At 41.0% G+C, this 12,432-nt stretch overlaps 1 protein-coding gene across 11 annotated transcripts in view; it reads left to right on the top strand.

The window, feature by feature from the left end:
- The window catches only part of DNM3 (dynamin 3), a 178,452-nt gene that overhangs the window by 142,334 nt on the left and 23,686 nt on the right, over positions 1-12,432 (top strand). For all 11 annotated transcript variants that reach the window (XM_040565133.1, XM_040565132.1, XM_040565130.1 and 8 more), the window contains one exon: positions 11,202-11,366. In XM_040565133.1, coding sequence (XP_040421067.1) covers positions 11,202-11,366 — 165 coding nt within the window. The remainder of the gene's footprint in view (positions 1-11,201; positions 11,367-12,432) is intronic.

The following is a 12,432-nucleotide window of genomic DNA, read 5'->3' as shown; positions in this document are numbered from 1 at the left end:
TAAGAATCAGTTTTGAAAGGCCGTTCTCTCCTAGCTTAAGGCAGAATAAGGCTGTATGTATTTTGCAGGAGATTATAAACAATTCATTGACTAAAATTAGCAGTAAAAAGGGAGCCCCAGTTCTTTCCTGTGCTGTGGTTTGTACCACAAGGACTTAGTGTTTTTAAATCATGACAGAGCTCTCTAAAAACCTTGAAAGCATATTATGTATGTGTCATTTTGGCTCAGTTTGGAATAGTCTCACCTCTAAGCCAGAAGGCCATGGGTTCAAGTTCCTTGCCCGCCCTTGGATTTAGCTGTCTCACAGTAATTTTATTACAGAAAGCATTTTAAAATAGAACCATGGGGGAAGAAGAGTGAAACTTTTGTATCCGTAACTGTACTGCAAGGCGTTCAGTCATTGGGGTGATACTTCAAATGACAGCTCTCTTGCTGCCCGTATTTGTTTTAGTAGGCATAAACCCACTGAACATACTGCCCTAATGTTGTGGCAGCTTTTCTCCTGTTGACAAAGGAACTTCTAATCCTTGGGGGCATGTATGTGTGAGCAACTGCCCTCTGTCTGAAGGAGGTTTGCATTTTCATCGTGCCGCCCCAAGGACAGAGTTCCTTGTGTGTGCGTTGCTCTGCAAGAGCTGAAAAACCAGCGAAGTCAAACGAATCCAGGTTTTGCTGTACCTTTTGCTACAGACCAGCAACAGAATTAAAACAAAAATCGAAATTTTGAACTGAGAGTGCAACAGGTCATTTAGAAGCTAATTTGTAGAAATATCCAACTGAAGTGCTAGGTTAGGGTTGACTTTAACACCAATAAAGCCAGGTGATCCCAACTGCAAAGGTCAGCTCCATACATGTCTGCTTGGACCTTGAGGGAGCATATATGTCACTGATGCCCTTGTAACTTCCCCAAAGAAAGGAAGTCAGAGTGACTTAAAGTTCAAACTTTATAGTTTCAGTTTGTTGTGGTTTTTGTTTTTTTTACCAACAGGCATGTGACCTTATAAAGCGTTGCTTACAGACGTGTAGTAACTTACCAGAATCTCACATCTCTCTGGCTCTTAAGTACAATTTGCATTTATTTGGCGGGGGAGGAGTGGCAGAAAATCTTTTAATTTTCTACTGTTTTTGCAGAATACGTAGGTTTTGGAGTATTTATACAAAATGGAAGCCATGCAACAAAGCTGTCTCAAATTTCATTTGGTCCAGGATTGTGTGTAGTGTAGTTACACACAAATTATTTCTTCCCTTCAAAATCATTTTCCCAGTAATTTTCAATTTCTGTTATTGTGGCGTGAAACCAAAATGCTCCTTTTTGGGTAAATTTCTTTTGTTGAGCAATATTTGTTAGACTTCAGTAACCGTCTCAATGTTTTCAGATTCCTCTCCTGCTCTGCTCTGAGGCCGTTGTGCCACAGGAATGCTGCAGCTCAGATTTTCACTTGGGAAGTTAAGGGGCTTCTGAAACGGGGAGTTTGCGTGGTGGTGATCGCTGGTGCTCTGCTGGGTGCTCAGCTCCTGCCAGAATTTGTAGATTGTTGTCACTCTGCCTGCCGGAGCACTTATGGAAAACCCATTCCTGCATAGGAGAGCTTTGAACCCTCGGACCTGAGTTATCAAACGAAATGTTTTGACCAGAACTTTGGCCAAGATGTGTTTGGCATATTAAGAACATCTGGGAAAAGTAGATTTATTTGCATAAGATGCTGGTCCTTCTTGTGTGTCTGCTTGATAAATGAGATTAAATGCATACTTTTTTTTCCTTTTCTCCAGATAACCAATTGCTGTAGGTGCTATGGAGACTATGAGAATTGGGGTGAGAGACGGGATAATCCATCTTGTCATGGTCACATCTGGGACTCGGGTGGGGTGGTCTGTGCAAAGCTGGAGCTGGTAATGGTCTGTCAGAAACAGGGGTAACGGTTGGGCTAGCCAGCTAGCCTGGGAGGGAGGTGTCCACAAGACAGATTTCCCTACTAAGATGTGGTCTACAGTGGGAGAAAAAGATTGAGAATCCTACCCATGGAGTCTGGCATGGTAATATGGACTGAATGCAAGGCAAAGGGGAAAGGAAATGGTGCTGCTCTGGAGCACAGTGATCCAACTGTGTGAAATCGGTGTGGGTGCTATTAAAATGCCGTCTTCCTCTCCCTTCCCCTTTCCTTCCTCCCTCCCTCCCCCTCCACTGTCAGCCTGGCTGAGGAAAAGTCAAATAACGTACGACTGTGTTCCTTGGCATCCCGACTGCAATTTCCCTTTAGGGGCTTCAGACTTGAGAATGGGAGGTTTTAAATCTTGCTGATTCGTGCTATTCCAGCAAGCATATGTGTGAGGGGAAAGAACAATGCGAGTTCAAAACAGAAATTGCAAGTGAGAGAAATCATTGCTGCTAAATCAGGTGTTGCAGAGGCCAGTGGAAAAATTGGGCTCTCAGAAAAGTAGGAAATGGCTTTGTTTAGAGCTGGGAAGGTTAATGAGAATGAACTAGAAAGTGCTCTCTGTGTATTCAGCCCCCGAGGATTTGAGCGAAGTTAGAGGGATTTATTTACTGATTAGCCAGACTATACAACTGGCAATAAGATTAAGTGAGGAATTTTGGAACATGCTGACATTTCTTATTTGCATCATTTACTATGGAGATCATTTGTCGGTACTGCACTGAGCTTGTGGTGAAGCAGGGCTTAGTCTGGCCCAGCAGAGACGGATCTGGTACTTCTCATGGCTCGAGGGATGTGGGGGTGAAAACAGTTTAATGTCCTCTTTTGTGTCTCCGAGAGGAAACATCAAGTTTGTCTAGGTGCTTATCAGAGGAGAGTTTCAGAATATTTTCCTAGACATCATTAATTATGGAAGAAAAAAAGCACAGTTATAGGTGACGCATTGCATTAGATAACTAAAAATAAAAGGCAAGGCTGTAATTTATCGAGCCCCTGCATTGGATACTGTACAGAACTGCCCCTCTGCAAGGCCTCCCCCAAGTCCTTCCCTCCCAGGATGCACAGAGATGTGCATGCTGCCCTTCCCTCTATTCCCATCTGTTTAGGCCAGCCTGGAAAGCTGGAAGAAATGGAAGGAAACCAAAGAATAAGAGCTCGGTAACAGATCTAGGAATAGTATTGTGATTTTTTTTTTTTTTCTGGGTTCCTGCCTCTCAAATGACCACATTTAGTGGAAAAACATGCAGCTCTCCTATGCTACACACACAGGCGCAGAAAGTCGTAAGCTGTATTTTAAATACTTAGTCTTGAGCAATGTGTTTTCCCTCACCAAGCCACCCTCCACACACTGAGCACTTAACGTTCCTCTTCCTAACCCCACAAGGTAAGATGGCTCCTTGTCCCTAATCGGATCCTCCAGCCAAAGCTGGTGCATTGCTGCTGGAACTAGGAGAGTTTTGTTTGTCGCCCTCTGATGCTCGTTTACTGCTAAGTAAAAGTCCTCAGTATCAATCATTTCTGCAGAGAACAATATTTTTGTTCAAAGATTTTGGAGAACAATCTTTTAGGAATGGTTTTGGTAAGAAGGAGAATAACAGATGAATGGCAAGGTGTTATTTCAGTCTTTGTGAGTACTGTTACTACTTCTCTGATCAGCATCATAGGTGATTAATTCTCTGTTTTTCTACTTTCATCTTCTCCAGCAGAAGCTCCAAGGCTTCTGTTTGCTTTCCTTTGCAGGGGAGCTGCATACAGCAGTCAGTAGCTCTAATCCTCAGATGTCTGGCTGATGCCTTCACCCATCGATCACCTTCTCTCACAGCAGTCTCTCATGATTCTGTTCCCTTTATAATTAATGTTTGCTGCTGTTTCAGGCTATTGTCTTTGGGAATTTGTTTTGTGTATTTTGTAACAAATGCACAATAAATTTCCACATGAACATCTTCCGTGCTAATCATGACACTTGAAGTTTTTATCATCATGTCTTGAATTCCTGGGTAAGTCACCACTATTTGAGACATCCCAAGATCCACTGACCTCTTCTACACTGAAATAATGGCAAATACTATGCCAGTGATATCTCACATCTAGATTTTTTTTCAAATGTGCTCCTATAAATATGAGGCACTTCATGTGTTGTTATGACAAGGAAATTCTTTGACTGAAAAGTTTGCAAATTCCAAAGTAGTATTTGTTTTATAAACAAAGGTGCTGTTTTCCTTATGCCAGCCTCTTTCTGCTTTTGCTTGTCCAGCAGTCTGTTCTGAAAGGCATGAAGCAGCTGTTGGCCCTGAATCAAAACTTGCAGTGCAGGGAGGATTATGTAAAAGTCCTTTGTGTGAGAGATGTGCATGGCAGCAAATGGTGAAATTGGAGTACAGATTCTTTGAGGGGATTTTGCTATTCACAGCAATGTTTTATTTGTTATTTACTTTGTAAAGAAAAAAGGAAAGTAGAAGGTTTCATTGGATTTTTTTTTTTTTTGCATTCTCAGAAATGCTCGCTCCTGTTGCAGTAATTGCAGTCTTGTTGCAGTTTGTAATTTCATGCTGCTTTGCACCCCATATCACCCAACGGATGGAAGGGCTGCAAGAAGTTGTTTTCTGCTTCCCCTATCCCAGGGCAGGATCTCTGTATGCAGGCCATTTCTGAGGGATGCTGGCCTAACCTGAGGAGAAGACTGTAGCTCCCCTAGTCCATCTACTTCTGTGCTTCACTGATCTTACCGTGTAACATTTTCAAAATATTGGTTCGACATCTTTTCCTGTCCATCTCAGACAGTCATCCCTCCCCTTCCACAGAAGTTCATTCTGAAGTCACTAGTCCCAGCTGATCCTAGTTTTTCCTTTCAAGTAATATTCTGCAGAGCCCTGTACATCCTCCTCAGTTGTTTCCTCTGATCACTCTTAAAATGTGCCACAAATTCCTGGTAGTGTAATAACCAGAATTGGATACACAATTCTCGTACTGATTTCATAATAGCAGGACATTGTCAACTAATACTCTGTTTATATTCCACTGCAGATGCAGTTCCATTTCTGCTGAACAGCTACTTAAGTGGCCATTCTCATGCTGTGTGTTTATAACTGATTTATTCCTGCCTAAGTAAAATATGTTCTATTCATAATGGATTTCATTTAGATTTTTAAACTCTTTCTCCAGATCATTGGGAATTCTGCTCCTGTCATCTAACATATTTACTACGTTCCCGTCTCCTTTCTTCTCATCTGTAAATGTAATAATCACAGGCTGTAATCCACCGTCCCGAGCATTAAGGCATTAATAAGCATGTTAAATAATACATCCCACGTGAAGTCCCCCGATAGAGTTTTCCAGTTTGACAGTTGAACCATCAACAGCTTTTCTACGGAAACGTGTGTCCAACCAGTGATTGCAGAGGGAGCACACTTCCCTTAATGAAAACATCACGAGGTGGTGCCAAAAAGCTTTACCAAAGACCAACACATGTGGCATCTGATGTTACAGCCGTAAGATCTGAATCTCTGCTCTAAAATGAAATGGGACTGAGTTGACGTTATTGGTTGTCAACCTTGTTGATTGTTGCCTGTCTTTTTCTTCGTCATGTGCTTAAAACTAGATCATTTGTTTCAGACTTACCAGGAGTAGGCTGGTCCTTAATTCACTGCCTCTTCTTTTTAAAGACTCTACAAGAACTTCAGCTGCACGAAGTCCTGAAGAAAAAGAAAATGGCGAAGTTTACAAAAATTACCCTAAATGCTTATGGACTGTAAGACAAAAATTACTCCAAACGTGTCAGAGTTCTGGTAATTTATCATCCCTTTCAGTCTCATAGTTTCAATCAGTTTCTTGATTGAAGAAGGCAGGGAGAGAGCCTAATGCAGATTTTGAACGTTTGGGATCATTAACATCGTGTAAATGTCTGGGGACCTGTGTGTGGATTCAGCAGAAGGTTTTAGCTAATGGTCTGTGCTATACAATGTCTGTGAGCACAAAGAAGAACCCAAGTAGACGATTGTTGAAACTAATCCAGCTAGTTAAACACTCTGAATCAAATCAACCTCGGCTGCGTCTGTCTTCTGCATGGGTACAAAGTGAGACGGATCGTGTGGAAGGGAAAGCGGGATCCTAACCTCTGTTTGGAGCAGTTCAAGGCTGCTAATGAGAGCATCGTTGCTGAAAGGGGCAGCCCGTGGGTGGCTCAGTAAAGGCAACAGCAGTTCCCAGTCAGGAGATGCTGAAAGCGTGAAGAGAGTGGCAAAGCTGCCCTCTGCGAGGGAAAAGGCCAGCTTCCAAGCTGCTCGGGAAATGTTCTGCTGCTGCTGCTGGCTTTGTTGTAAACGCACAAAAATAATGTATTGTCATTTACTTGTGGTTCCTTCCAGTAAGAAAACCTCACTGTGTGAAGCCGTCATGTGGTTTCAGCAGTCCTCTGGCAAAAGGCACACTGTGTACAGCAGAGAGCATCTTAGCTGAATTGTATCTACAGCTTCAGACTGCAATGAGGAGACAATATCGGTTGAAGAGACTTGAGAAAAGGCAGGGGGTTAGGACAACTGCAATTTTCTGAGTGTTGGTGCATTAAAGAAAAACCCTGCTTGGACAGGAATAGCTAACACAGGTTCAGCAGCTGTAAATTCAAGCATAAATGCGGTCTGGAGGGAATGGCTCATTTTCAGGTTGTTGTTATAAACTTGCATCTGTAGATAAAAGATAGGAAAGTAGCTTTTTAATGATGGGTTTCTCCCAACAGTTGTGGATTTATTTCACAGCGTATGGAACACTGGTTTGCTGCTGCTTTGGCTTTTACCCTTTCGCCAGTCACCTTCCTGTCTGCTTCCTCTCAGTCATTTTTAATGGAATGCCTTTTTGATTACATAAAATTGGTTGATACACTGCTCTTATGAAAATGCTAGACAAATGCTCCTTCTTGGAACTGACATCAGGAATGTTATACAAGACATTCTTAAATATGCTGGCAGCTGCCCTGAGTGTAATGAAATCATGGAAATTAGAAGTATTTCTCTCTCTGTGTGGCCAGCTCAGGACTGTTTTCAGTACGTTACCCGGTTTTGCTGTGAATTTCAAAAGGAATTACTTTTCCTGAAATTTTCTTGGGACACTCTGCAACGTGCTTGTAATTCCCTCAATCAGAAAAATTATCCTGATATTCTGAAGTACTATTCCTTTTTTAGGATTGTGTGTAATTACGTCTGCCTCCTTCCTTTTGCACCACATTAAGTCATTTCTTGCACCAGGAAGTTTACAGTCTTGAGAAGACTGATAACTCTTCTGGTAGCAATGCACGTGTAGGGTGAAATCCTTTCCCACTGCAGCCAGCACGAAAATTCCCACAAACTGAAGTGGTTTGAATTTCACATGCAATTTTTAGACTTCTCTTGTGTGACACGTTAATCCTTAATATGTTTTTAGTACAGAAGGGTGTTTTTAGCACAGTAGCAATGATGCAGACTTCGTGTTTTGCTAGCAGCTTTTCATGCAAGGATTGTAAGACAGCTTATGAAAGGTGAGACCTGCTGCAGAGCGTAAGGAATAGGTTTTATTTTCATTCTTGTAAGTGCAGAGAAAGTAGACAGAAAGGACTGTCTCCTTACCTCTGAGGCAATGTGTACACGTGTATAAACAAAAATGCCATCCTGGCTTCCATGCTACCTTCTCCTGTGTTGTTTCACCTATTGTTTGTCTGTACCTTCGGTGTATTTTCATGAGATATTCTGAGCTTTGCTTTTCCCAGATTAATCTCATTTTCTTTACCTGATTTTTAGCTCTCGATTCTTCCATAGTCTTTGTTGTAGGTTTACAGAAGTTCCTAAAGTAACTGCAGTAGTGTTGGTTTGAAATAATAATAATCCGTTCCTGACAACAATTATTAAAAGTATTAAGAGTCAACTGAATGAAAACAGCCCAGATTCGTATCTATTTGTGTTAGCTGATGCTTAACACTTGCTCTTGGAATCAGCAAGTTCTGGCTCAAGGATGAGGACCACTGAAAGGGGCCTGTGGCTGCCCCATGCCTGGGGAAAGGAGGCATAGAAACCCTCTTCCAACTTTGATTCTCCTATTCCATTCAGCATACTGAGGTGGGTGTCTCTTGGCCTCCTCTCCAGCATACGCCAGTACGCTGTGGGATGTGCAGGCAGCACTGCTGTTTGTCAAGAGAAGGCCCGGACGGTGTTTGGAGATGGTGGCAGGGTTTTGTGACTGCCCAGTTGCTCAGACACCTGAGCACTGGATGCACACCAGAAGAATATGCCAGGAAGCTCCTGCAAGGCTGGGTTTCCTTGCTCTTCACTACACTAGCAAATTTTCAGCCTGTAAGCGTTTGTTTCTTGGCAAATTACAATATTTTCTGAGGAAGACTGTGGAAAGCAGCTGTTCATTTAGTAGCTGTTCTTTAAAATAACCCAACAAGCTGTTGGTGATCAGGTACCATCCTGGGGGTTGTTTTGGTCACTCGGTTGCGGACTGCTTTGCTCTCTGAACTACGCTGAGAAAGCAGTAGTCTGAAAACACGGAACATACTACTTGGTCCTCAATAAGATAAGGGCTTGAAACGTTTGGTGTTGACTTGAAATTTAGTTTATCAGCAGTCAGAGAGATGTGAGGGTTTTCTACGTGCTCTGGTTTGGATTTATGTGTTGCAACTGACTTGAAAATGCCTCTCTAGACTGCACAGGGGCACGCACTCGGGCTGAGGGGTGTCTTGTGTTGGAGCTACAGTCACCACGATGCTCAGGGAGAGAACTTTCCATTGTGAAAGAACGAAATGTATGTGGAATAGGGTGTCTGCATCACTTCTGTCTTGTGACGCCCAGCATTACCAGGCAGCCTCATTCTCAAATGTTGGCACAGAGAAAAGCCTGATAACTTTTATTGGTGTGCTACAGTAGCAGGGAGATCTGTTAGAAGCAACATTTCTGGTGTATGAAAAACACTCGCATCAAGGTGGTTTCTAGCATGACAAGCCGTCAGCTGAGATAGCAAGTCTTTAAGAATACTAAGGCCAGAAGCTTTTGCAATAAATTACTGTAAACTCATGAAAGATTGATCTTTTTTGATTTTTAGACAAAATAAATCAGCAGTATGTACTCAGCTCTGTTACAGTTTCAAACAAGACCTGGACTTGTGAAGTATTATCCACTTTCTGTAAATCTCACCTATGAGCCTGTATGTAAAAGGTTAAATGTTCACAGACTTATTACCCCTTGCCTTAAAGATCAGAGACAAATTACTATTTTTACTTTACATTCTCTTGATGAGGATAATGATAAACATCTGTCACTTCGCTGCTCAGCCAGCTAAGAATCCTATTGCAATCTGTAATTTAAATAAGGGGGGGAACACACCGAAGAAGTAAAAATACACGGACTAACTGTAATTTATATAGACAATAAAGGCAAAAAGAAAGAGCATACAAATCCGTGGCAACTGGCAAAGGGGAATTTTCTGCCTGCAATTACTTGCCTAAAATCTGTGGTTATATGATAAGTGTATGATTTTCTATTTATTTGGTATTTCACAAGGAAAATTCAACTAGTTCAGTTTCAAACGTGGAGGCTAAGGAACATACTCAATCTGTATGCTGTGACACTTAAGCATATGAAGGTTATTAACAAAATGATTAAGGTCTATAGGGTAGTGTGTCTACTGTTGTTACAGAATTGAAAAGCGTTTTCATCAAGAGCTCTTCCAGTGTCCTCCACAGTCCCAAGATTTTTAGGAAGCACCGCTAATTATTTTTCAAGTCCTTAGATTAGCTGTTTTTCCAGTACTTCATCTGTAAATAAGAACAATGTGATCCGTTGAGGCTGTTATAACCTGTTCTTTTACACACATTTAGTTTTGTTTTTAAATGGTATATTGGATCTTATGTCATAATAAAATTAGAAGTTAACAAACAACTGTCACAATTTCATTTAGATCAGACAGATTAAGCCGTAGTTTATAAGAAGGAAATAAGATGTGATCTACCTGCTAATGCTGCATGAGTGTTAGGACGTGAAACTAGGAATTGCTGTGTGGCTTAGTAAGAATGGCTTTTTGTGCAAGGAGAGGCCTCTTTGGTGCTCTTCTAGCTCCAGTGGTCTTTTACTAATGGGCTGGCAATGAATTTCAATGGGTCAAGGAATCAGTAAAGTGCCAGTGACATGCAAATTTCAGCTAAATGCTGTGTTGTAAAAGGTGTTGTGCTGATAGCGGTAAGCCTGGCTGGTATATAACTAGTTTTTGTTACTAGTTTATTCGTTTTTGCACGTAATATCTGCTTCCTTGTGTTATGCTTCCAGCTACCCACAGAACGGGTTTAGATTTTATAGTCCATGCTCGTATGGCTTAAGTGCTCATTTTCTTCGTTTTCAGGGAGAAGTATTATATGTCAGAGTTTGTGGAAAGGACATTGTTCTTTTGACTTTCCAGGTTGAAATTTAATTCTTTTGGCGTCTTTGAGCCTCGGAAAGCAGTTTGATTTTTGCCAAAGGGATACTGTTCTTTTATTTTTAAGTTTCCTTGGTTTTGTACAGGCCAGACTGAAGCAAAGTGCATACTTTTTAGCTTCCAGTTAAAGTTCCTGGTATTTTCTTTAATTAGGTCAGCTGTTTACATACAAAGAAGTTTTTTTCTCTCCAATGAAAAAGAGATCTCTAATATATAAACCAGCCTATGTTATGCTGAGCCTTGAGCACTGGAACCAATGATGGTTTTGCTGTTATCCTTCATAAATCCTTTGTTTATATAGGTGCTATTCACATCTAAAAAGTTTGACGCTGAGTTGCAGAATTTGTCACAACTGAGTCAGCCTTAAGAAACAACGATGTTTTTTACCCATAGGAGTGTAAAATTCAATATCCAGACTTACAGCACTGCTTTATTGCATAAGTCAGGCTGGCTGAATCCGAATGGTAAAAAATAATAATAATAATTGTTAATAAATATTGCAGCAAGCGGTCTGAGATAATTTCTTGGGGTTTCATTTACCTTCACACATCTTTGTCCAAAAATGTTCCTTAATATAAAATTACAATTTGTGTGGAAATATATAATGCACTCTGTGAAAACGATCTTGCCTCTTATATTGCATTAACCTCTAAAATTCCAGATTTCATTATGTTAAAACATTAAACAGGTCGGTACTTCATGTTTTAACCTCCAGTCATTCTGTGTACGAGTTGTGTTGCCAGATAACTACAGTTTAAGTCCATTTTGTTCCCAATGTATTTCCAGTTTGCTGCAGTCTGAAAGACTTGACTTTTCCTTTTTTCTTCCATGCAGACTGAAAATGATGAGAATGGCCAAGCGGACAATTTTTCAATGGACCCCCAGTTGGAGAGACAGGTGGAAACGATTCGAAATCTGGTGGACTCCTACATGTCTATTATCAACAAATGCATCCGCGATTTGATACCGAAAACAATCATGCACCTTATGATCAACAATGTAAGTAACAGCCAAGTTTCTAAGTTATTTTATGTCTGCCAAATCTCTTATGCTCATACAAACACATTTCTTGAAGAGAGCAGCATCAAGAGCACATATTAAAGAGAACACCCTCCCATAAATGTCACATTTTAAAACAAAATATTCCACTATTCCACTCTTCCTTAGTAGTATGACGTCCTGCAGCCTTCTGAAAGTCTGGCACAGTGTTCTGACAAGTTATTCCAGCATGCTGAAAGTTGAATTCATTTATGTCTTAATCAGAATATAAGTTATTATTTAAAGGTAAACCAAGGATCCTTTTCTTTTTTCTGTTTTGCTTTTGATATAGTAGGAAAAAAAGGGGTTGGGAGCTCCATCTAGGCAGTCTATGAGAGCAGCAGAGCTGTGCTTCCTTGATTTTCAGTCTGTAACCCTTTGTCACGGTTTCTTAAAGAAGTTCTTATTTTATTTGGGTTCCTTTATATTTTCAGATTGCCGTTTTCAAGGAATAAATCTGGAAGCGTTGGACACTGCTGTTTAGATAAGCTGATGTGGTTGTTTGATTTATTGTGTGTGTCTTTCTTAGATCTGAAGATTATTTGGTTAAAGAAATGGCTCTGAGATATCATTGTTTTTCCACTGCACTAGGATCTCAGCCTTTGCTTTTTGGCAGAGTTCTGAATGGACCTCGTTGAACTGAGCTTGCTATGAGAGCCGTTGCTGCCACGTGAATTAATAGCGGAGCACAGAGATCCTGTTAGTTATGTATAGTGCCTTTTCTGTGGTCTCTCAGGTCATCCAGCCGATCAGTTGTTACAAATACAATGTGTTGTAACACAAATCTGGTTAGAAAGGACCATTTATGTTTGACTTGGAGCCACCTCTAGCTTTAGTCTGATGGATTTCATTAGCCCTGTAGAATTTGTGTTGCACTTAGGTGTTTGGACAGGAAATTTCAATGGGATTTCCAGGGACATACAATATGAGCAGAATATTTGGAGGAGGACAACAGAGACTCCGTTAACTTCTTTAGGTTTAGGAAAGGCAGACCCCAAATTTCGCTCTAGTCCTGGGTGAGTTTGTG

This window comes from Cygnus olor, chromosome 8 (assembly GCF_009769625.2).
Source record: "Cygnus olor isolate bCygOlo1 chromosome 8, bCygOlo1.pri.v2, whole genome shotgun sequence".
In the NCBI taxonomy this organism is placed as follows: domain Eukaryota; kingdom Metazoa; phylum Chordata; class Aves; order Anseriformes; family Anatidae; genus Cygnus; species Cygnus olor.
Note: the sequence above shows the minus strand (reverse complement) of the source record. Positions and strands in the feature narration are given on the sequence as shown.